The sequence below is a fragment of the Myiozetetes cayanensis genome, unplaced genomic scaffold (assembly GCF_022539395.1).
Source record: "Myiozetetes cayanensis isolate MyiCay16 unplaced genomic scaffold, myiCay2020 scf3, whole genome shotgun sequence".
Lineage (NCBI taxonomy): Eukaryota > Metazoa > Chordata > Aves > Passeriformes > Tyrannidae > Myiozetetes > Myiozetetes cayanensis.
This window is the reverse complement of record NW_026087521.1, coordinates 26,400,190-26,424,405: the sequence shown is the minus strand read 5'-3', so window position 1 is coordinate 26,424,405 and position 24,216 is coordinate 26,400,190. Positions and strand designations below refer to the sequence as shown.

The following is a 24,216-nucleotide window of genomic DNA, read 5'->3' as shown; positions in this document are numbered from 1 at the left end:
AATGCAGGCAAGCTGGTAGCAGTCACATCCATACCAAATGTGCAAGTGGGACAGTCTCTTTGCTCCTCTTCCACGTCACTTTGTTTAAATACTGAAGGATTTCATTTAGCCCCTTCAACCACACTTGTGCTCTGGGAACTGGAGTCTGGCTGATTACCAGGACAGTAAGTCATCATCGGAGTGATTGCTCATTAGTACAAAGCCAATAAACTGAAGAGAAATGCATATTGTTTGCTTGTGCCTAGAAAAAAAAAAATCCAAATTCTATCAGTGACCTGTCAGCCTCATTGTTTATTGCTCCCTCAATCCCTGTACAGTTTCTCAATAATTATTTTTGTTTCTTCCATGTCACTGATAAAAGAATGAAACAATCTGAGGCCAAGAATAAATCCTTGAAGGCTGTGGTAATTTTTTTTTTCTATTTGATGAGAATTCAGAGTCTACAGTTTCACACTGTCAGTTCAATCTCAATTGCTTCAATCAGTTGTTTCTGTATCCCTTTTCTTAAGCAGAAACTTGTACAAGTCTAGGTCAAATGATGTATCAAAGTGCAAGTATGTTACACCTCCAATACTGCTTTTAACAATTACATTTGTAATTTAGTCAAAAGTATTGAAGTATAGGTCAATTAAAATTTTTCTTCATTCAGATTAATCATTCATTAACCCTATCATGAATTCTATCATTGGGACTAATTATTGTTTAGGTGTTTTTATCTCTCCCTTAACTATCCTGATACTGATACCAAGCTATTCAGTTTGCAACCTGAGCAAACTCTTAAAAGTATTCATCCAGCATAAACTCTTTTTGCAGACTGTGGACCAAGATTATCAGTAATGATTTTAGAGACTATCAGGTAGACTACAACCCAATACAGACACTTCTTAGTAAAAAGCTATAATCGCTAAGGCATCATGCAAAATTCCTCCATACTTGCTTTCCCTTTGGTTTTCAGCTTTCCTCAGGAGAGGATTTTGTGCTCTGGATCTTGACAGAATAGGAAAGCCTACCAGGACGGGAGGTCAGCAGAGTGTTTCTGGACCCACCGTCACTTATCAGGGAGCTCTTACTTTGCCCAGTTGTAGGCCTTCTTGGTTCCCCTCTGGGTAGGCACCTTCTGCCCATTAATTTGATACACACTCTAATCATACATTGACACTCCTCTGAATCAACAAGGATGAAATAGTTACCTCATCTTTAGGCATTCCAATGCCTAAATTACAGTCATCTCCATGGTCATTTTGGTTTTCTACTTGATATTATTGAAGTCAAGGGTAAAGAGTCCTTGACTTTGCTGGTAGTGTGCCTAGATGATAGTCCACATCATCAATTGCATACTGATTCCACTAATATCATAAAATGACAGAATATGCTGAGTTGAAAGGGACCCATCAGGATCATTGAGTCCAACTCCTGGTATCAGAGGACTACTACAAATAATGACTTGCTCTTAGTCTATAATGAGTAAATATTCTAATAATTGTTCTCTATTTTTAACTAAATAATACCATTCTATTTCTAAAGAAAAGTTTAAATTGTTCCAAATTGAGTTGAGATCTTATTAACCTTTCATCTCATGTGTCACTTAAGTGTTGGATGCCCATATTTTCTAGCAAAATGAAAGTATAATTTAATAACTGTACTTAAAATTGTACTTAATTTTGGTGTGTTGGGGATCTCAAGATTAAATTCAGTGGGGCCAATTCAATTAGATATACTGCAGACCTCGGTGAAGATGCCAGCTTGTGGAGAATGTAGTTATTAATCACTATGAGCCACATCATGTCTTCTGAGTTAGCTAAATACACAGACAGAGCTGGACTTGAACTGATGTCCTCGAGGACAAGATCTTCCACTCCTTTAATGATTAGACAATGATAACAATGCTATCAGTGAGAAATGAGTTAAGACAAACTTGACTATCCAAACCTGGAAAGGAACACTATAAAGATTTTGTGTCTGAATGTATTTCATTAGAAATAAACCCTAAAGATCTCAAGTCATAAAGCTGGTATCCACCAAAATATGGTTGGATGATAGAGATAATTGTATAAACAACAGTAAGAAAAAAAGTAACTCCTGCAGTGATTTCTGATCAATGGTTTCTGCTTTGGTAATCTCATCTGGAAGGACTCTCAGAAATAGGAAGTTTAAACTTTTTTTAGTGTATTTGTACAGTGAATATACAATGCCCAGCAAACATGGAAAGTGAAGAGCTCTTCACATTGGAAAGAGAAGACCTGCCATCTAGAGTTTTAAGATCAATTTTTAATGAAAGAGTAAAATAAGTAAACTTTTGAATGCTGTACAGAAAACTTAGATTTTCTAAAAAAACACTGAAGCAAAAACAAGCACCTCAGATCTCTCTGATCTATTTTTATTTTAGGACATGAATGAAGGGTCAAATCTGTTTCATAAGTGATCTTTCAAAAGCAGCCCTTATCCATGATCCTAAATTCAGATCCTATCTCTTACCTAACCAGGACATGTGCTCCAAAAACATTGTATTCCAACTTTATTCCAAATTGTATTCTATGAAGAGGAAAAGGTATTTAAATTCCAGCTTCTGTCTCATAAATGTTACAAAATAAAATATTGGGGAAAATCAGTTTATTAAGGGAAAAGCAACTTATAAGAATAATTTTGATACACACATATGCAGATCAGCCAAGCTGACCCATGCTATCCATTTGGATCTGAAGTGAAATTAAAACATGCTATTAAACTTGGTCATCTGCACTAAGGATGAAACCTGCTAATTATTATTAGCTCTGTTATATACTGCAGTGTTGGCATCAGTATTTCATAACTAGCCTCACAGGGCAAAATATATGATCATTTGTCTTTCCTCTGTACTTGCACAGCAGTCAACTGCCTAGGACACTTACAGGAATTTAAATCTCATAATGCCAAACTAATTTTTATTCCCTGAACAATGGAGAGAGGACAGTAGCATTTTTGTGTTACTATTTACTTCAGATCTCCTTTCCATATATGTATCAGTCCTGCAAACATTTATGTACATAATTAATTGTTTGCAGGTAAACAATTGTTTATTTCACTGAGGCTAAGACCACTAATGTTCTTACTTAATATTTTTAAATTCAATTTAAAATTTAATTTATGAAATAACTTCAGAAATTCCCACTATTTTTATCTAGAGGCTTGCTTTGCTGTGTGCTTATTATTAGTAGGATAGATAAAAACACTGTTATGCAAACTTTCTTAATTTCTTCATGGTCCATTTTGGCTTCATTTAGTGCCCACCAAAACCATAGAGAAGCTCTTACTGGCTTAAATAGATACTAGATCAAGCCCTGAGGGAAACATCCAGGATTTCAGTTTCTATGATCAAACATTCACTCACAGGAGAGCTACTGCTTACCCCTTCTTGCCATTTTTGTTTGTTGCAATCCATTCCCCGTAGTCTACTGGTATTCAGATAACCTTTCTTTCAACTACAGTAACACAAGACATTTATTCCCAAGTTCTTACTTCTGTTCTTTTCAAAATTGGCAGCTACTATCCTGATAACACTGAATTGCACCACAAATTCCTTTCAGGAGGAAGAGTCCCAGGCACTGGCACAGGCTGGGGGCTGACTGGTTGGAAAGCTGCTTTGCTGAAAAGGCCCTTGGAATCCTGGTGGACCCCAAATTGAACATGGGCCAGTAATAAGCTCCTGTGGCAAAAGCAGCCAACAGCATTCAGAGCTGCTATAGAAGCAGCCTTACCAGCAGGATGAGGGAAGTGATCTTTCCCATCTGCCCAGACTGGTGAGACATATCTGGCATACTGGGACCAGTGCTGGACTCCCCAGTACAAGAGACATGGACATATTGGAGATAGTTCAACAAAGTCGCACAAAGACAATCAAGGACTTGGATCACATGGCATATAGGGAGAGGTTGAGAGAGCTGGGACTGTTTCAGGAGGGATCTTATCAGTGTGTATAAATACCTGATTGAGGGAGTAAAGACGTTGGCGTCAGATGCTTCCAGTGTGACAGGATGAGAGGCAACATGCACAAACTGAAAATCAGGAAATACTACTTAAAAATATGAAAAAAATTCCTTATTATGAAGGTTGTCAAACAGAGGAATAAGTTGCCCAAAGAGGTTGTAGACCGTCCATCCCTTGGAAGTACTGAGAACCTGAGTGTGACCCTGACTGGACATGGCCCCTGAACCCTGAACCTCCTCTAGCTGATACTCCTTGGACCAGATGCTTGCACTAGATGACCTCCAGAGGTCCCTTCTAACCTCAGCTTTCCATCATTCACTCTAATCAAAAAACACTGTGTGGAGAAGGTATTGGAATGTGGTTCTTAAATCCCTGATCTCTTAAATCCAATTCTGTGCACATATTACGAGAATAATATCTGCTATCAGAAATATCGTCAAGGATGAGTTTTTACTGGTTACAGACTATATGTGCAAGATTCAGACCTTCATAAACTCAAGAAATTCACTTCTAACAGCCCATGCTTTCAGTTAAGGGTTGTGGGTTGTTCTTTAACAGAGCTTAGTAGAAGACTGCATTCTATATACACTTCACTGCTTAGACAGATTTGATGGAAGGAGAGAATCAATAATTTAAGTTCTTTTAAAAATATGCATAAGTACATCACAGAGAATATAAAAACTTCAGGGGAAAGGTGATATTATTATTTAATGCCTTGTTGATGAAGTTTATTTTGGTAAGCTCTTGACAGCACAAGGTAACATATCATCTTTGCGTTGACACAAACACTATCAAAATGGGAAAGGATGCACAGCAGAAAAAGATCTGCATCTAAAATAGATTTTTCAGAGCAAATTATTTTTTCTTCTCAATAGTTTGTTGATTTTTTTTCTTAGAATGCTGCCAACACATTTAAGCAAAATTAAAAAGCATTTTTGTTACTCTCTGTCACTCTTTCCAGGTCTGTTTAAAATTCTCAATTTCCTTCTGCCTTTCACACAATGCTGAAAAATATTTGCTGGCATTTGTGATGGGGATGAATGTCTTTATATTTCCATTGTTTTTGCAGTATAGCTGCTTTCATTACTCACTGCACTGTGAACACTGTGCTATTCATTTTTACATTGGAGACCAAGGATTTTTCCTGTTTTTCCTCTCCATGTCCTTTGTTTGGTTTGCAATGAAAGTGATTCTGAGAGCTCCAGAGGGCAGTGTTGTGCTGAAAGCATCGGTTCTCTGGGCTCTGCCTGGATACTTTTTGGGAACCAATAGGTTGAATGTTATTTACTCACATGCAGACTTGCTTGAATGGCTTAAGTCTTAATTCACAATTGCCTTGGATATACATACTCTATGACTGGGGTCCTTGCAACAAACAAATTAGCTGTGCTTGTGCACATAATATGATCTTCAAGGTTTTTCAAATGCTGGTAGATGAAATAAATTTAAAAAAAAGTAAAAATCTCAGTCATTTTAAATAACGTTATGCCAGATTCACCAAGTAGGTTCAATGGACTGCAATATTAATTTCCCTTCTTGTGTCACACTGGGGGAAAAGAAGGAAAGAAATCATCCCCACGAGGGTGCAAGGCAATGCTGTTCCCCTTCTCCCTCAGGAGTTCTGCCAAGGAGCAGCAGTTTTCAGTTCCAATTAAGGCCTCTCAGGAGTACACTGGGAGAGAGGTTGCAGGGAAAGCATCGAACCACACACCTCCTTCAAGCACGGTCTCCCACACCTTCCCCCTGCCTTGCTCTGCTCTCAGTGAGGTGTGTACCAGAACTGCAACAGTCCTGGAAAGAAACAGGACACAGGATCACCAGGCCCAACTGCCACTGTCCCTCAGACTCCTTGAGAACTTTCAGACTGCATTTTTCTCATTCTTTTAAGCACACTTCACAATTCCCCCTAAATCACAGACCCTTTGGCTGTGTCTAAGATGACTGTGTGATGCACAGAATTGCTACAAAAATATGGTATATTCCAGCAGCCTTTCAAACCACACTCTCCCACCAAGAGCCATGTGCCTACCTGCCCATGCATTTCTTCTATTCCTTGCCCCAAAACTTGTGTATCTCTTATAGTCTGTCCACACCACCTCTCTCTTCCAAGCATCCATGCTGCTCTCAGGTACCCTGCCTCTGACACTATAATTTCTGTCAGCTGTGTGATCTCCTCTTTCAGACTGAAATCCAGTGTCCATCTCCTCCCTCCTGTGGCAGTTCCTCCCTTTGCCCACCCTTCAATGATCATGGTTTATTCTTTCTTTGGTCCTCAGAAACAACCCTTGCTGCTCAGGGTGGTACTTGGGTCAGACCCATAAGCAAGGACAACAAAGGACATTCCGACTTGTGAACCAGTTGGCTATGGACATGCCTATGCCACCACAGCTTCCACGTACAGAAGCATTTGCTCACCCCCTCTGACTGTAGAAATCACCTGGTGAGCTGCATGTGGCTTAAAGCCATAGATTGAACTGTTTGGATGCAAGCCTGCGTTCAGGAGGGTACTTTCAAGAGCTGATATGCCACCTTTTTTAAACATGACCTTCAAGCAGTAGCAATGGGACAGGCATAACCTCCATACAATGGCTTGAAATGACCAGACTCACTGTGTTTGGATTCTTTGCTAGATGTTATGTGTAGGAAGGCACTATGGGATGGTCACTGGGAGATGAAGCAAGGACCTGTGACAAGGGACATGGAGCATTTCACGCTTTAGGTTGCTTTTGAGCCTCCATAACACTCAAAAAATAAGATAGACTAACGACCAGATGCTGTAAACCTTTAGAGATTTAAACAGTCCTCACAGGGTAAATCTAAGTTTTCACCTGGGAATGATCTCTGTCTTCCTACAATGAGACACTTGGAAGCAAACATGGGGGTATCAAGCAGAGCTAGCTCAGGACATGAATTAGTTTTTGGTGAATTTTTGTTGAATATTTTGATTGAATTCTTCAGTTGGTTTGTCTTAAGGCTGTAGCAACTGGAAAAGGAGAAAGGAAAAAAATGACAGAGTGAGGCAGTACTTGTGAAGATCAAGTGCTGATAGGACAATTGCCATAGAAATATCTAAACCCTGTACCTCCAGTTGCAAAATATTACAAGTCTGTTTTTACATTCTTCAGGTTGGGTTCTGGCAGAAGTCTTTACCCTAAGAAACTACTAAACTCCAAGTGTATATTGAGGAATCTACTAGCAGGCACCCACACAGGTGACATGGGTGTCCCCTGGGTATTCACAATAGCCTCATTGACAGGAATAGCTATTGACAAGCTGTTTAGAAATGCTCACAAGTGAAGTAGGTTTTCAACATGCTCATGAAACTGAGAAATTTATCACTCTTTAAAGTGCTCATACAGCACAGACAGGTTTTGCTATTAGCTCTGTTGATAAACATATTCCCAGATTTGTGACTTGAAGACAGTGATGCTCCATGCCGAGAAAAGGGAGTGGAAAAGAAAATGTTGCCATCTGTTTGTGTAGAGGTTTAAATTCACGCACCAGCTCTCCTTCACAGTGAAAGAAGAATGAGTCTTCTCTTTTCTTTACAGTCAATCTTGAGAGTGAGGCAGTGTTCATATAGTGAGACCTGAAAAAAGACTGAAAGGGTGTTCACCATCAAGCCTCAGCCTCTGATTTAAATGCCTATATTGAAAGCCTCAAGAATTCAGAGAACCTCTCTCCAAACGCATCAATCAAACCATCAGCCTGTTTGTTGAAGCTCCAGTGATACTGAAGGGGAGCTGGGTTGCTCATGCAGACCCCTAAGGCGCACACCGAGCCTCCACAGTGCTACTATTCCCACAGGGTTATTACGGATCACCCAGGTTCTGCAGGTTTGGGTTCTAACATTGTACTGGTATGACAGGATTTCAAATACTAAGATGTTAAATTACATTTCTGAAATCCACCTAACTGATAACAACATTGCTGCCTGATAGAAGTAAATTTAGAAGAAATCAGGTATCAATACTTGTTTTTATTTATAATATTTTGTGGTAACCCAGATATAGAATTGCTCAGACAACTGTGACTTAATCATGTGTAACTGCCAGCTTGCATTTTTGCAGGCACATCTACCCTGACAAAGGCTTTTAATATTTAAAATCATGCAGATTATCTATTCAGCCCTCAGAAAACTCATTGTGATTAATTCAGTATCTCAGTTTCAGGCACTTCAACTGCTGACACCTTTCTTCAGGCTATGGAGAGACTTTATTGGTTGTACTAAAAATCCTGTGCAAATATTTTTAAAATATTATTTAGTACTCGGTAAAATTTTTTTATTTGAGTATGTTACCATCTATCATTGTTGTCATGAGTCTCTAGATCTCAGAAGTGTTTTTACTCTCCTTTTAAAACACATTTTTATTCTAAGTGCCTCTGTTTATGCACATTTATCAGTCATGTCTACTCAGAAATGCTTATATCATATCTGAGGTCAGGAATTCAGCTGCAATTAAATTATATGCCAGATGGATGGACAATGCATACATTTCAGTTCTTTGACAATTTAATGAACATATCTCTTGGCAAGATGAGGTTATCTGAACATCCCAAATCATCTGTCATATTTGTCTCCAAGCTTTTGGGCTGCAGTCTACTGTCAGCTGACCACCACACTGTCTCATCAACCTTTAACTGAAAAACTCTAAAAATTATTTATTTGCCTAGAGCAGCTGGGGGCATCTTACGATGGCCTTGCCAATCAACAGGGGTAAATCCTGACTTACAATGAGTTTCAGAAATCTAGAAACATTACATAATTAAGTATCTCATCCTTCAAGTAAGTTATATTATTAGCCATTTAATATAACTGGTAAACTGTGCAGGAAAAAAAGTTTCCAACACACATTTTAAAGCTGACCACTAATTTGTTTACCTTATTTTTTGAAGACTATCTGGAAGTACTGTTGGCCCTAATCTTAAAGGGTGGTCAGGATACAGAATTTCAAATAATATTTTCAGTTGTTCAGGAAGGAAAAGTCTGAGACATGAAAGCTGAAATTTCCTGCAGAAGACCAAGACTTGGCAAAACAAATCAAATAGAACATTTCTGATTAATTTTAGCACCCATATACCAACCACATTAATATAATTTATATTTATGGACACTGCATTCCCTAGGAAATTGATTTACTAGTGTCTTAAACTGGTAGCCCAAAGTGTCCTTGAATTGCTTATAACTAATGGATACTGAAAAGTTGGCTTATACAAATCACCCAAGGTCACCTATGCAGTGATTTTAGTGGCAAAGCTGCAATGAGAACCTGGAAGTAACTGGCTTTCATCCTAATGGTCACTTCACTAGACCAAGATACCACCATTAAGGGAGACAATGGTAATAAAACACTGCAGTGCTCTCAAATTGTACAAAAACTGCACTTTCACTGTTCTGAAAAGCTATCATTCCGTCTGAAAGTTATCAAAATTGCTGGACCAACATGCTCTAAATACATAGTGTCACGAAGAACATGTAGTTTTTCTTAGTAGAGTAACATGACAAAAAGAGCAAGAAAAAGAATATGGAAGTAGAACAGAAAATCCTGTTAAAATGTTAAAAAGGAAAGAATGGTAAATGATGGATACTATTCAGTCATTCTTCAAGCTCCTACTGAACTTAGATATAATACTGGTTACAAGACTTTGAGAGTACTGTAATGACAGTTCATAGATTCATAGAATAGTTGGAGCTGGAAGGGACCTTTTAAAGGTCATCTAGTCCCAACCCTCTGGCCATGGTGGGGGACATCTGTCCAGACCTCACCAGTGTTGGAATCCCTTGGTATTGCTTCCTTTTACCATGGGTTAGCACAATGTCATTGAAGCAGAACTTCTAAGAGACAACAGCAATCTGTTCCTGTCTGGGCAACCCTCACTACTGGCTCTTGCCCTCCTCCTGCAAGACAGCTGCTCATCACTTCTTTGCTCCTCCCTTTCCCTGACTGATATGATTCCCCTTTCTTGTTATTATCATCCTTCTTTCCCAGAGTCCTCCAACTCCTGGAATCTCAAATCTACATCTCCCCACTTTACTCCAAGCACATTCATCCAGTCCTGGTCTTTCTGCCAGATGTCTTTCAGCTATCCTTACCTCCTATCACCCTTTCCAATAACTAGTCCCGACTCTCAACCACTCCTTTATAGTTTCCTTACCTTCTTCTGTCCTCTGTCTCCTCACCTAACAATTCTGGCATTATGCAGTCTCTTCCTTAATTAGTAAAGAAAAAAAAAAAAGGGGGGAGAGTGGCCTGTATCCCTCTTATTTTGGTAACTATTCTACCATTTTATTATACCTCTCCCTTTCAAGCTCACAGACTGCAATCACAATCTGGAGTCAATGTCCTTGGCTTTCACCAGTTGTTTTCACTGAACCTTACTTTCAACATGACCTCTAATGACCTCTTTCCAACTAATGCTGTGAATCAGTAGTCATTTTCTGTTCCTCCCTCAGCTTCAATGTGACTTCATTCTGCTGTTCTTGGCTTATCATCTTTTTCTCTTTATCAGGAGATTCCAATCTGCTCATGTCGACAGGCTACCACTGACAATTATCACTGACAATTACATTTTCAGGGAACAGCCTTTGTACTTTCTCCCAAGCTGCTCTTCTCTTCTGAGAATCCACCCCCTTGTTATTTTTTAATTCTTTTAAAACTTTAGTTTTCAATCATCTCTCTTGCTCTCAAAAAGAAGAAAAAAAAAAAGCTGGAATATGATGGGATGGCCTTGCTCATCACATTTACCAGCATTGCCTCAAAATGAACTTAACAGCACTGTCTCATAATTTCTTGGAATCCCACCCATCTGGTGTTATCTTTTAATTATTTACTTTTAGACAGAGACTGCTTTTTCACAGAACTTAATACAAAGAGGTAATTTTCTGTAAGAAGCTATCAAGCACCATGGTTATATAAACACAAATTACAACAGGAGTTTAGATTTCAATTCTTCAAGATCATAGTATGAAGACTTTGATATAAAGAAAACAGAACTAGAAAGCTTAAGAATGTGAACTGGGCCTTAAAAACTCATTTATCAGACATGCTGGCCATCCATGAGTATAATGTATACACCAATTGTATGGCATACATCCATTGTGTTTAGAAATTAAAGTTTATACAGAGAATCCTGCCTTCACTGAAAGCAACAGGCATTTTATTACTAATCTCAGTATGGTCAAGGCTTTTCCACCTGCATCTTATCATACACATTTTTTCAATATTTGCAAAGAAGCAGTCAAGTAGAATATATATAACAATAACATTTTGTTATATATACTGTTATATATATATAGTTATATTCAGACTAGAAATTATCTTGACAGCTTGGCTTCTAATTCTGTATTAGGTCTAAATGCTAAGTTTGACAATACCCAGGTACCAAAGCCAATGTTTAATGGATCACATATGTGACTTAGGAAAACACTGCTTGGTTTTTTTTGTGGTAGCTAGTTTTACACAGTCTCTTCTGAATTCTAAATGAATAAATTATTTATCAGTCAGCACTTGTCCTTAAATGGCATAACTTAGATGTCAATACCACCAAAAGCATCCACATTTGCCAAACCTGTCTTGCATGAAATGGAATGAAAATATTTGCACAAGGAAATTGTCAAAGCAGGAAATTAACCCCTTCAGGGGTTTCATATAATCAAATGTTGCAATAATTGTTATCATGTCAAGTATTCATGATGCCAAAGCATTACAATATTCCCACTGAAACTGTGTTTCCCAGTTAGGCTGGTGGTCTTCCTGGATGGGAGGGGGCAATAGGCTTTAAGTTAGTATACCAAGAAGCAAATTTAACATGAAATTTGAATGCAAAAGATAAAACATAGACTTGTTTTCTCCAATACAGAAAGATAAAACAAATCTCAGCTTTTGTGACTACATGCCTCTTAGAGGAAAGTCATCTCTATAGAAGAGTCTCCACAAAAAACAGTGTCTGTCTTTCTGGGGTTGTACATTGGAAAGAGAATGCTAACAGGAGGGACACCATTGGATCCCCTTGTGTGCAAGTATGCTAACTGTGCCAAAATACAAAAGTGTCTGAAAGAGGTGGTAAAACTATGAGGAGCTTCCACATCCATCTCCACCCTTATAAAATTCCTCACACCAAGACTAGGCCAAAAAGGATTTGCTCAACATACACATTCCCTTTACATGCACTTCTTTCCACCTATTAAGAACAGAAACTACTCACAGAAAACACTGAAAGAAAAACAAATTTCAGAACTTTGACTGTGACCAAATATTCCACCTAGACTAAATCACTAGGCTGATGAGTTTAGTGAATATTACCACCACACAAGGTGCTTGATGCAGGAACCACCTATAACGTGTAGTGGTTTCAGTCCACCCCTATGTAATAAAGGAGGGAATAAGGACTCAGCTGCAGCAGCACACCCCACCATACTGCAGATGCCCTTACTGCTACTTAGAAACTTATAAGAAAGTGTACAATGAGTCCAAAAGCATTATTTACAACTATTAACATAGGAAGTCATTATTAAATGTCCCTCACCTTCCTTGCACCTGAGTTTATACTCACTTATCATACTTGAGTGTGATACTCCATGCCCTTCACCAGGCCTTGAGCTGTCCCTACTTGGTGTATCAACTATACTACACTGTTTTGGAGAGTCTGAGAAATATATTTATATATGTATAGACTCCCTCTTGACACCCATCAAAATGTTGCTTTTGCACATACACTATGACAGAGATTACACTTAAAGTCCTGCTTATGCCATGCTCTCATGGAGAACTAGTCAAGTAAAAAAGATAAACACTGATATATATTACCAAAATCTTGTAGTCTTTATTGAGATGAGTTTCCACAAAAGAGAAGGAAAATTTTACTAGAGTAGGGATAGCAGGAATCAAGCCAAAGTTACAAGGATTACATATTGAATGGTAAGCTACTTTTTCTTTTTTTTTTGCTTTATGCCCATCTTTCTAGAGTTATGACTAAATATGTTAATCAAAATCCTATAGAACTGTACTCATTTGTGTGTGTGTGTTTACTTTTCATTTACATAATCATCTTACAAAAGGAGCACTTCTCCTTTGTGCTAGATATCTTACGATGTATTTTAAAGCTGCAGTTACTCAAATATCTTATTCCACTATCAGTTTTATTGCCCAGTCATTACCATAAATTATTATACAGGAGCTAAATATACATTTCCAATCTCATGATGCCCAAACAGTCCTGCAGTCAGAGAAATCAAATGTTCCCTGTGGTGTGCCCTAAGGATCTGCATTTAGTGTTCTGGAACAAATAGGAGAAATTTCCAAAGCTCAAAAACCTTTAGAGAAAAATCAGGAAACATAATTGTAGAGTGACTTAATTTTGAAAATAGGATTTTTGTGTTTGTAACACAGAAAATGCTTATGGAAATGAGTAAGAACAAACACTGCTACGTATCTCCATAATAAGCACAAAGTTACAAATATATTTTACTATTAGATATGTATTTTAAAGAATATACAAACTTGATTAAGCATAAAATCAAATGCTCCACTGGTGTTGGGTGGGATGGAATAGAGCAACTGAAATGGCATGAATTTAAAAAAAAAAAAATCCAATCCAAAATCAAGAATAAAAGAGGGCATGAAATCCCAACCAGCTTACAAAGAAACATTTATCCCTGGGCCTCTGTTTCTTCTGTTCCTACTTCTGTTTTGATAAGACAAACACCTATCACTTGTCTGTACTCTATGAATGCTGTCTAGGCATTTCTTATCTCTGCTCACTGATGAATTTCACCTGTAAGTACTCAGAGTATGTACAACCACAGTTCTACTTAAACTCAACATGGAGTGGCTTGCAGGCCTGTGGAGGGCCAGTTCCACAGGAGAGCGTTTCACTATGGGACAACAGCAAGATTTCAACTTGCTCATGAATACAGATAAAAACTTTGTTGCATCCTTCAACCTTCTGTCTAGAGTAGTCATTGAGTATTTGTGCTACCCTCTTATACCATCTGAAGAATCTGATCCACCAAGATTATTACAGTGCAACACTTTCTATTTTTAGCAATTTCTTCAGTTTGCATAAGGATGTTAACACGCCTGAGCTCGATGGATACAGAATGAAAATAAAAGGGCTCAGAAAATGTTGCAGTTAACGGTGACATGAGAATTGTATCCATCCTGCATACACACACTAGCAAACAGTAATAATGGCCAGTCTTCCCGAGCGAAGATCCGGAGAAGGTCTCTACACCTTCCAGCCTGCGCATTGGATTAATGGCAAACAGTAGAGAAGCTGATACAACACAGCCTTGTAGAAAATGCAGTGCATATATGAAAACCTTCTGCCTTGCAAAGGTAACATTAACAATGGATTTCTGGCTATTGTTTCTCTTCCCTTCAACTTGCTTTTCAGAGATTACCTCTTCATTCCTAAAACTGAAACTTTAACATACCATGGAAATAAGAGAAAGAATGAACTGGAAGCACGTGACTGTAACAATATCACGTATAGGTGGCATAATGATTGAAATTCAAATTAATAATTTCATACTTGGGATTTTTAACTCTACATTAGAGCAAAACTTGTCTTAGTAAACCCATGAAAGGATGAAAAAAATACACATCTTTAACCAGATGGTCCTTTAATAAAGGTGAAGTAGACTTTTCATGAATTAGCACAGGGTAATTCTGAATAATCTCTGGCGACAGTAATTTGCCTAACATTTGGAGAAGTCTTGTTGTACCTATTGCAGAGTTTGTTGACGATTATATCAGGTAAATTCTATTTTTATATCTCTCATACTTATCAAGTACAAAGCATAGTACAAAACCTGTCATATGAAGAAGTATCTCATTGGACTGCATCAGCCAATTCACTGCCTAAAGATACTGTTCTTTAAGTACATAAAATAACTAAGTACTAAAAATGTAAATAATTATTTTGTTATTTAAATTTATGAAACATATAGATGACTGTAATTATTTAATTTCAAATGTCTGTAGATTGTTGTTACTTATTTCCTTTTTAGAATACTAAAAAATCTAACTTATTTACTGTGAGACTCCTTTGATCATCATATACTTATGTAATTACACAGTTCAGTCAAACAAAAACACCACAAAAACTCTTCACTATTTATAATGAGCAGTCTTTAAAGTTCACCCTTCTTTTTCTACACTGGCTAGTTAAAGATTTTATCCATTTAAGTGGATAGCTTCATCATTTTTCTGAAGATAAAGCATGAGCTATTTTCAGGCCACTCAAGGAAAGTCTTGGTGTATAATATCAAACTCTTTGATTTGTTGCTGGCATATGCATTGCAAAATGTCATCTTGTCCTGTTTTTAATGACCATGGCCAGAGAAGGCTTATGATCATTACTGATTTAGATCACTGATTTCTTCACACTCAAAATCACTTCATTATACAAAAGCAGAGAACCTCTATTGAACAGTATCTCAGACTGAGCCTTCTCTTTTCTCTGAAAAGTCAATCAGATTAGTAGTGTGCACTCATACAGCTCTCAATGAATATAAACTAGAAGGAAGTTGTCTATGTGCTATGCAGAATTGTACAGGCAACCCTCAGTTGTATGTGGGTGTGTAACCCAGGCTGCAGATTAGCAGTGCTATGCTAAAACAAAGCAGAAAAAAAAAGGAAAACCACCCACCATTCTTTGAATTTCTGATCTCACTTTTTACTTCAGCTTAACTTCATTCCTTGATAAATGTAATACACATAGAAATTCTTATCCAGTGTGGACATGCTTGGTATTATCTATGTGTTAGCTCTGTGCAATTTAGTCTACTCCATTTCTAGCTTCAATAATTGAGAGCTGACTGTGTAACTATGAAAGAGCCCAGCAACCCACCTTTTTATTCAACATTTGCTAAAACCCAATTGCTTGTTGAAATACCTCCCTCTTTCACCTCAAAAATCATTAGTTCCCTGTTATATAATTTTTTTAAACCCATGTGTAATAACAGCTTGCTGCAATACTGGATTCCTGTTAATATAAATAAAATGTTGACATGCTTGAAAGGCAAAGCAAAAGCAATACAACTGAACAAACACAATGCACTTAAAAGCAGATAGAGTGGATTCCTCTGCCCCCAAGGCCTAGAGACTGACAGAAAACCATTTTATAATAAAATTTTGTAGCTGTACCAAAAAACTCGCATTAATTGGCTAAATGTATGTTTTATTTATTTAGAAGGTCATTAACACCAAATATGCTTTAAAAAAATAATATGCCCTTGGGCAATGCAACAAGAACAGTGGTTTCGTTATGAAGGATTTGGGAAAGTTGTTTCCAGCTGTCTTTTCCCAATTCTCATTTTTCTCTGCACAGCTGAAGCTGCATCTGCTTCATGACCAAAGACAGAGATACCCAGTGCACTAGCCAAGTGCCCTGAGATGATGACTCCATGAGCTGCAAAACCAGCTGGAAGGAACTGGCGGTCCCTCTCTCTCCTCAGGAAGGGAACCCAGACACTGACAACACTGGGAAGGTGCTGCAGGATCTTATCTACTGGGGAGGAGGGATGGCTGACATACTTCTCAAGGAGAAGGGTAAATACAACACTCAGAATAGGAAACATTTACTCTTGTAGAAGCATTGATGGAGAGGCTGCCAAAGGGCTAGTGGGGCTACAGAGGGCAGGAAAACAACAGAGGCAGACAGCCTTTTCTCCAGGGAATTTGTTCTTACTCTTTTTTTTTTTGTCATCAAAAAATTAAAACCTTTAACTTCACATTACCCATGAGCATTAAAGATCAATGCAGATATAAAACAGTGTGATATTCTTTGCTATTCTGAAAACAGAAACCTACCAGCCCTGTAGTCTAGCTTTGGCAATAGCTTAACTCCTGTACTAAAATGAAAGAAAAGGCTTTTCATACTGTGACACAACAGTGTATGAATTGGAATGAACCTTCTTGCTCCTTTGAATTTATACCTTAATACATTAGTTTTGATATGCTGACTAGGATCAAAATGACACTGATGACAAAAACTGCAAGCATTGCTTTAATTCATGCATACATACAGTTCTTGTATGAATCTCTCTAAACTACTTGACATCCTGTTCCAGTGAGTTCCACTGAGTAATAACTTTGCATAAAATGTTACTTTGTATGTTGGCTATTAATTTCACTGAACATCCCCTTGTCCTTTTAATGCTGGAGAAAAATAACAGGAAATACTTCTGTCACAAGACTTCTTACTGGAACAATTATAAAAATTCACTTAAGAAAAAATACCTGTCCTCTGCCAGGTAGTAATACAGTTGCATATTTTCATTATAGCCAAAGGAATCATATTCATATCAAAAGAAAAACATTTATCAAAATATTTGCTTTCAGACTTATTTACTGTTTATTATTTTAATTTACATCAGTTACTGCTTGCAAAACTTCCAGGGAAATATTTTTAATTTTTTTTTCTCTTTTCCCACTGCATAGTAAACACAGCCTTCTTAGTATTTCAGAAGCATAGTACTATAGAAATGTTAGGGCCCGCTTCTGCTACAAATGAAGTTAACGGGAAAACACCAACTGACTTTATTAGGAGTTAGGTCAGGCCCAGATTTGCAGCTTTTGAAATTTCATAGTTGAAAATTTTCTGCCTAATCCTCAGAACTGACTACTTCTACAACTATAACATTATTTACAACTTTATTTATATTTACTTCTTTATTACAATATGTAATATCTATGTTCCTTGTAAAGGTTACTATTTTATAGAAATTAGACTGAAGTTATTGCCAATCAACCTTTTAATAAACTTAAGTGGGATGACTTTCAGAATTTTTCTCAACATACAATTCAGTTTTTATTCCTTCTTGCTATCTCTGACAACTGCTTAATTACCTTAATTTCAAAGCCTTTTTCAGTGTAATAAAAATGTCCTTTTGGTAGAAGTTTATTGGTCCCATTTCAAATTACGTTCTAAAACATTCTTATACTGATGAGGACTCATTATTTTAGCAACTTTTCTGTTTCAACACAGTATATAAAGCCATGCCTCTCAACCAATCAACCTCAGTATAAAAGTGTATGTGAGGTCAAACAGATTGCTCACCAAATCTTTGATCAAGTTGTCTGATCACATATGGACGCAACTGTCTGAATTGTTGCATATGTTGTATAATGTTATCATACAAATTTAAGCATTTCCATTATCGACTGCTGCTTGTGTATGTATATATTAACTTGCTGGTCATAAAACTGCAACAAAGGACAAGATAAACAAATACTGAATTAAGAGCTCTAGTCTTGTCTCTCCCAAAATTAAGAAAAATCTGTGTTCTTTATGATTGACCAACTCATGATGTTGTGCTTCAAACATACACATATTCCAAAATTAAACGGTGAAGTTAATGTCAAATACTGTGTTGTAACTTTAAATATAACTGACATATTAGAACAGATAGATGGGTAATTATGATAAACTACACAATAGTGCTACTGTAGATAATATCATTTATCAATCCTGTGGTCCCCATCATTCATGTATTTACAGTTTGGGAATACAGTGACTGCAAAGGATAATAATTCATAATGGCTACATTCTCAGTACTTCATGCTAGCTCACTAGACAAAATAAAAAAGGTTAATTGTATAACTGGAAAAATGCAAAATTTTATTCCAAGAAAATTAACAAGCTACACAGGTAAATTTTGGCAAATGCAACTTTATATTGAAATCCACACATCTGTATCTGAAAGAAGGAAAGACTCACAGACTCTAATGTATTTCTAAAACACTAAGAAATCATATTATATGCTTTCACAAGTTAAAACTTAAATAATTTAAAACAACCAATACACCAAAATGTGCAGAAAATATAAACAAGACTGTGCCTTCAGTAGAATAAATGCTTCACAAATTGTGCAAGATATCATACTAAGGCTGCGGTCTCCCCATGACAGCTGTCTCAAAATATAAACATACATCAACTGCCTGTGTTTCTCAGAACAAACTAGAAAGGGCGGCACACCTAGAAAAAAAAATCATATAATCCCAGTGATGTGCATATTGATTTTGGGAACCATTGGAGTAAAAAGGAAAAAAGAGGACTAAGTGATCTTTCATGCACTCCCAAATGACTGACCAGAGTTATTGATTCAATTTTCTTTGCTTATTTGCTTCAATGCTAAACAAAATGGAAGATACTAGATAACCCTTTAAGGCAACATGTGTTTATTCTGTATAATTATAACTCTTCAATTATGACTGGATATTATCGTTAACGTTGCCTAACAGACTGATATCTAGCTTTTTAGAAAATATAAATAAGAGTCTATTAAACTTTATACCAAATCAGCAAAAAACACAGAATACAGTTAAATGTTAATAATTTCACTGTTAAGGAAAATGGTATTTAGAAAGAGTAATATATTTGGAAAAAAAATTAAATTCGAAATCTGAACAAAAATACTGCTTTGGAATGCTCCTCAAAACTTACTCACAAGGCAAACAGATTTGTAAGTGTGATAATCCAATAATGCATGGCACATCTTTAATCAGTTACAGTACTTGAGTCCCCAGTTTTCAGTCTTTGCAAAATAATAATTGTATGAAATGTTTTAAAGGTCTTCAGATGTCTAAAATTAGTTTTATCAACACATTAACCTCATATCAACTTAATTTATTAAGATGTCCAATGCTAATCTTTCTGATGTTCTTATTTTATGGAGTGATATACACAGCATTTAGCACTGATAATTAGCACCTGCTACTTTCATAATCTAGATTTCAACCACATAAAGGAATTCAGGGCAGTAGTTCAGTCCTTTGTTCTTAATTACAAACCTTCAGCAGTGGTCAGCAGGAACATGTTTAGGTTTAAAACAGGATTAGAGGTGAGCTATTGCAAAGACTGCAGAATGTTGCCCAAATCCTTACAGCTGCTGACATCCCGTTCTTGATTTTCTCCTCAAGACATGGCTACAGGCCACAATTGCTTAGCAGAGAATGGTAGTGTTTCACAAGGCTAAAGATTTACAGATGCTCCCTCATATAACACAGTAAGGTTCCCTTGGTAACCTGGATTTTCTGCAGTAAAGAAGGGTTGTGCTGAAACAGCGCCTCAGCTCCCTGTTGGAGAAAATGCAGACAAAAGGATTGATTCCAGCTTGGGCAAAACTCATCCAGACAGCGGCCGTTAGAAATCCCCCAGGTACTACAGGCCCTCTTGCAAAAACTCTCCAGTAACAGGCTACCAAATAGGGACCCCACAAGGTCAGAAAGAGAAATGTCATGATGTAGAACATTCTGCTGATTCTCTTCTCCATTTTGAACTCATCTAAAACCAGTAGCCTCCTCCTGCCTGTGGTGTTCGCATTTTGCCTGATTCCCAACAAGGTTGGAGGTGTGGGACCCCTTCCGAATCCAGCCAGCCAGTTAGCAGCTGCTTGACCACTCGCTCCAGGACCATGAAAAGTCCAGTTCTGGCTCACTGCTGCAACAAACTGGACTGGCTTCATTTTCCTGCGATCGTGAACAAAAAATATCAGCTTGAGGTAGACAAGCTGTGTGGCTAGGAGGATAAGAGCAAGAAGAAGCATAAATCCCAAGGAATCATTAGCCCTGAAGGAACGGTGCTGGAAAGTGCATTGGTCTTCCTCCCTAATGAACGAGTAGGTGCCCACATCTAAAACTGGGGGGAAAGCCATGGCTACAGAGAGAGTCCAAACCATACAGATAACAGCCAAACAAGTCCAGAAGGTCAGTCTTTTTGTATAAAAACGGTGGTGGGCAATAGCTAAGTATCTTGTGACGCTTATGCAGAATAACATGAAAGCAGTGTGAAAGCAGGACAAAACCCCCAAAAAGGCAATCACCTTGCAAGTAAGAGTCCCATACGTCCAAGTAGAGCCATTTTTCACAGAGGTGAAAACAAATGGGAAACAAATTGCAGATCTGAGGATATCTGAGCAGCAAAGATCCAACAGGAAGTAGTAAGGAGCTCTATGCAAGGTCTTATCTTTGACTAGTAAAATGGAGATCAGAAGGTTACCCACAACACTGACTCCTATTATGAAACCCAGTGAAGTCAGTTTCAGAAAAGCTGTTAAAGGAGAGAGATTTTGTAAAATGTTGTCAGCTGCATGGCTGTAGTTCGCCATAGATGGATGGATGATATGTATATTGCCTCAGTCAAGTCTCATGATCTATATTTAAGAACAAGGAAAAAATAGATCCATACATCTTACTGAAAATGTAATCCACAAACAGAACTGATCTTGTGTCTAGTCATACAGTACATCCTCTTCTTTCTGATTTGTCATGCCATCAAAATATCTGAAAAAAAATCGAGCTATCAGTTCTTAAGTTAACACAAAATGATGTCAGAAAGTGCTAACAAAGATGTTAATTTATGGAGAATCAAATGAAGTTGTAAATTTGAGTACTATTGTTTGTTTTTAAAAATCATGAGGCTTTTTTAAAATATACTTACTCTTTAGTATGATTTATTATTGACAGATTTGGCTTATTACAGTTTCAGGACTGACCAATGCCCCTTATATTTGGTAGCACATATAATGTCACAGTTAAAGCCTCAGAGATTTTATGAATCAAAAGATTCCCAGTTTGCAAGCCCAAGAGTTAATCACTGACATATTTTTTAAAAATCCCCAAAGACCACTGATATTTTGACATTACCTACATTTATTTTATGTCTACTGTATTTGTCGATGTTTTAAGAGGCAGCTGCTATGTTGATACGGATCACACCCAAAGAAAGCCTGCAGAATTTATGTTTTTTAACCCAAGCCACCAAAGCACATTAATCACAGTGTTAGTTTATGCATATTGTAAGAGAAACAGTATTCATGATCCCCCTCCCTTCCTTCTATAAACCATAATTTTATCATTTAGGCTTTTAGATAAACAGGTATTCAGACAGTCGATAGCAGTATGCTTCAGGGTGTCGTTCCCCCCCCAATCCCCCCCCCCCGATTTAATGCAAATCGTTAAAGCCTCGACATAATTCATAATAAGCAATGGTCAGTGTAAATACTGAGCAAAAATAGGCAACACAGCCAAGATTTAAAGCCCATCCTTTCGGGAGGGCTAGTTTCGGTTATGCTTAGATAAACATATAAATTGATATTTTTTTTAGCTAATTAGGGCTCTGCGATTCCCACTAATCCTCCCAGTGAATCCTACCGGAACACATTTCATGCAATAAAATAAAATAAAATAAAGAACCGTCTGTTGCTGGGGATATTTTGGTTTTGTTTTTCTTTTTTTTTTTTTCTCCCTTTAAAGCCAGAGACAGGAGCCACAGCAGGCATGAGCAGGCTCCTTCGTTATTCACACGAAGTGTTTCCTATGCCACCTCGGGTGTACAAAGGATATTCCCACTGAATCCCAGCAAAAATCCTTCCATTCTTACCGTCCACAAAAGAGCCTGATTGCTGCTGTGTAAACAGAGGCTGATCAGATCATGGCATCGTTTTAAAACCATGAAATCAGGCTCCCCCTCCCCCTCCCGCCAGCCCCGCCGCTCCCCCCTCCTCCGTGGATCTGTCCCCGCGGCGGCCGGCCCTGCCTCCGCACACACTCCCGCACGCTGCACACCCGGCGCTCGCTGGCACCCTCGCACCGCCGCTGACACACACGTACACTCACACACTCACGGGCACAGCCGCTTCCCCTCGCCCCGCCATGCAGGGCTGGACTGCGCCGCACTGCAAGGCAGCCCGGGTGCCGCTGCTTGGCATCAGCCGCATCTGCCGGAGCCGTGCGAGAGCCCCCCGCGGCGGGGAGCTGGGGTGAGCGGAAGAGGCATTGTCTGTGAGCGCTTCCATCATGCCGCTTCTTTGGAAATCACCCCCCAGGCCCGCTCCCTGAGCGGGGGAGCCCTCCCCGCACGGAGCTGCAGCCTCGGCAGCCCTCGGCGCCCCCAGCCCCTCTCCTCCTACCTGTTGGTGCCAGAGATCCCCACATGCCAGAGCTGCTGCTTGCCGCCGACCGAGGGCTGCTTTATCCTCGCAGTCTTTTCTGTTCTCCTCTGCTGTCTTTCATGCTTCTTTCTCTCAATCCTTTTCTTTTTCCTTTTTTCCTTTTTTTTTTTTTTTTTTTTTTTTTTTTTTTTTTTTTACCTCGGTACCTTGGCTGAGGATCCAGTCAGCGGCTCTGGCGGCGCATGCTCCCCGCGCCTCCCCCCTGCGCGCCGAGCCCCGTCCTCCCCTGTCGCAGCGCCACAATCTCTCCCAGTAACGCAGCGGCGGCGGCCGCCTCGATGAGGGCACAGCAGCCTCGGCGGCGGCAGCTGCGGCTGTCTCAGTGAGGGCACGGCAACCTCCGCGGCGGCAGCGGCGTCCTCAGCGGTGTGCGGGCAGCCCCGGCGGCAGCAGCAGCAGCCTCCTCAGTGAGGGGAAGGCAGCATCCTTAGTGACGGGAAGGCAGCCTCCTTGGCAGCACGTTCCCATCGCGATGCATAGCCGAGCTGGATTTATTGGCGAGTCTGGGCAAGCCAGTGAGGAAAGGGAGGGAAAGGAATTAGGTCCTGTGCTCCTTGTGTATGCCTCTGGACTCCCCCTCCCGCTCCATTCGTTTACAATAGGGGTCTGGAAGCGCCCGCCGCGTTGCGCGTTGCAGCCTGTCAGGAGAGGGACCGGGCGGTTTCTTCAGCTGCTGCTTCTTGATCTTCCCGCTCGTGGCTCCTTTTCTTTTCTCCCGATTCCCACCTGGTGAATTCCTTCTTCCTGACCCCCGAGCCAGGCAGGACTCCTTAATAAGTGCCGTTGTTCGTGGAGGGCGCATTCGCCGCGGGGCCGTGAGAACCCCGCACCTTCGCCCCTCGCAGCCCGCGGAGCGGCTTCCCGACGCGCAGTCCGAAGCCGGCGCAGAGCCGTCAGCGCTCTTGTTTCATGGCGGAGGGGATGGATCCGATGTCAGCCCGTTCCGTCCGCGGCAGGGCCGGCGTTCCCCCTGGGTGCGCAGGGCGGCAGCGGCGGCCGCCGCGGAGGAGCGCCCGCCCGAGCCGGCGGCCGGCGGGGATCGATCCCGAGCCGTCCCGATGATGTCATGCGGGCCGGGGGGCCGAGGCGGCGGCGCCGGGAGGCGGCGGGCTGTGGCCTGGGCCGCCGCAGGGGCCTCCCGCTGGCCCCCGCACCCGCTGGTGCCACCGCGGTAAAACCAGGAGGGAGCGGGAAGGATTTGGATAAGGCTTGAAAGAGCACATCCCACTGCCCTCCCGCCTCGTCGGTTTGAGTGGAAGTTTATCCGGGAGAAGTGGGAACATGAAAGCCATGCC

The 24,216-nt window shown here is 39.5% G+C and overlaps 1 protein-coding gene across 2 annotated transcripts; it reads right to left on the bottom strand.

Annotated features, from left to right (window-relative positions):
• Window positions 1–271: 271 nt before the first annotated feature.
• On the bottom strand, window positions 272–24,005 carry GPR85 (G protein-coupled receptor 85). 2 transcript variants are annotated; one of them, XM_050324059.1, is made up of 2 exons: window positions 22,880–24,005; window positions 272–21,251 (listed from the first exon to the last, which is right to left on the bottom strand). In XM_050324059.1, the coding sequence occupies exon 2, from the start codon at window positions 21,074–21,076 to the stop codon at window positions 19,964–19,966; it is 1,113 nt and encodes a 370-aa protein (XP_050180016.1). In that variant the 5' UTR covers window positions 21,077–21,251; window positions 22,880–24,005; the 3' UTR covers window positions 272–19,963. The 2 variants fall into 2 exon arrangements, with proteins under 2 accessions (XP_050180016.1, XP_050180017.1); XM_050324060.1 differs by lacking the exon at window positions 22,880–24,005 and adding an exon at window positions 22,351–22,423.
• Between the last annotated feature and the right edge of the window lie 211 nt (window positions 24,006–24,216).

Excerpts from the sequence above, each read along its gene's own strand:
- GPR85 (XM_050324059.1), bottom strand. The coding sequence starts at position 21,076 with ATGGCGAACTACAGCCATGCAGCTGACAACATTTTACAAAATCTCTCT.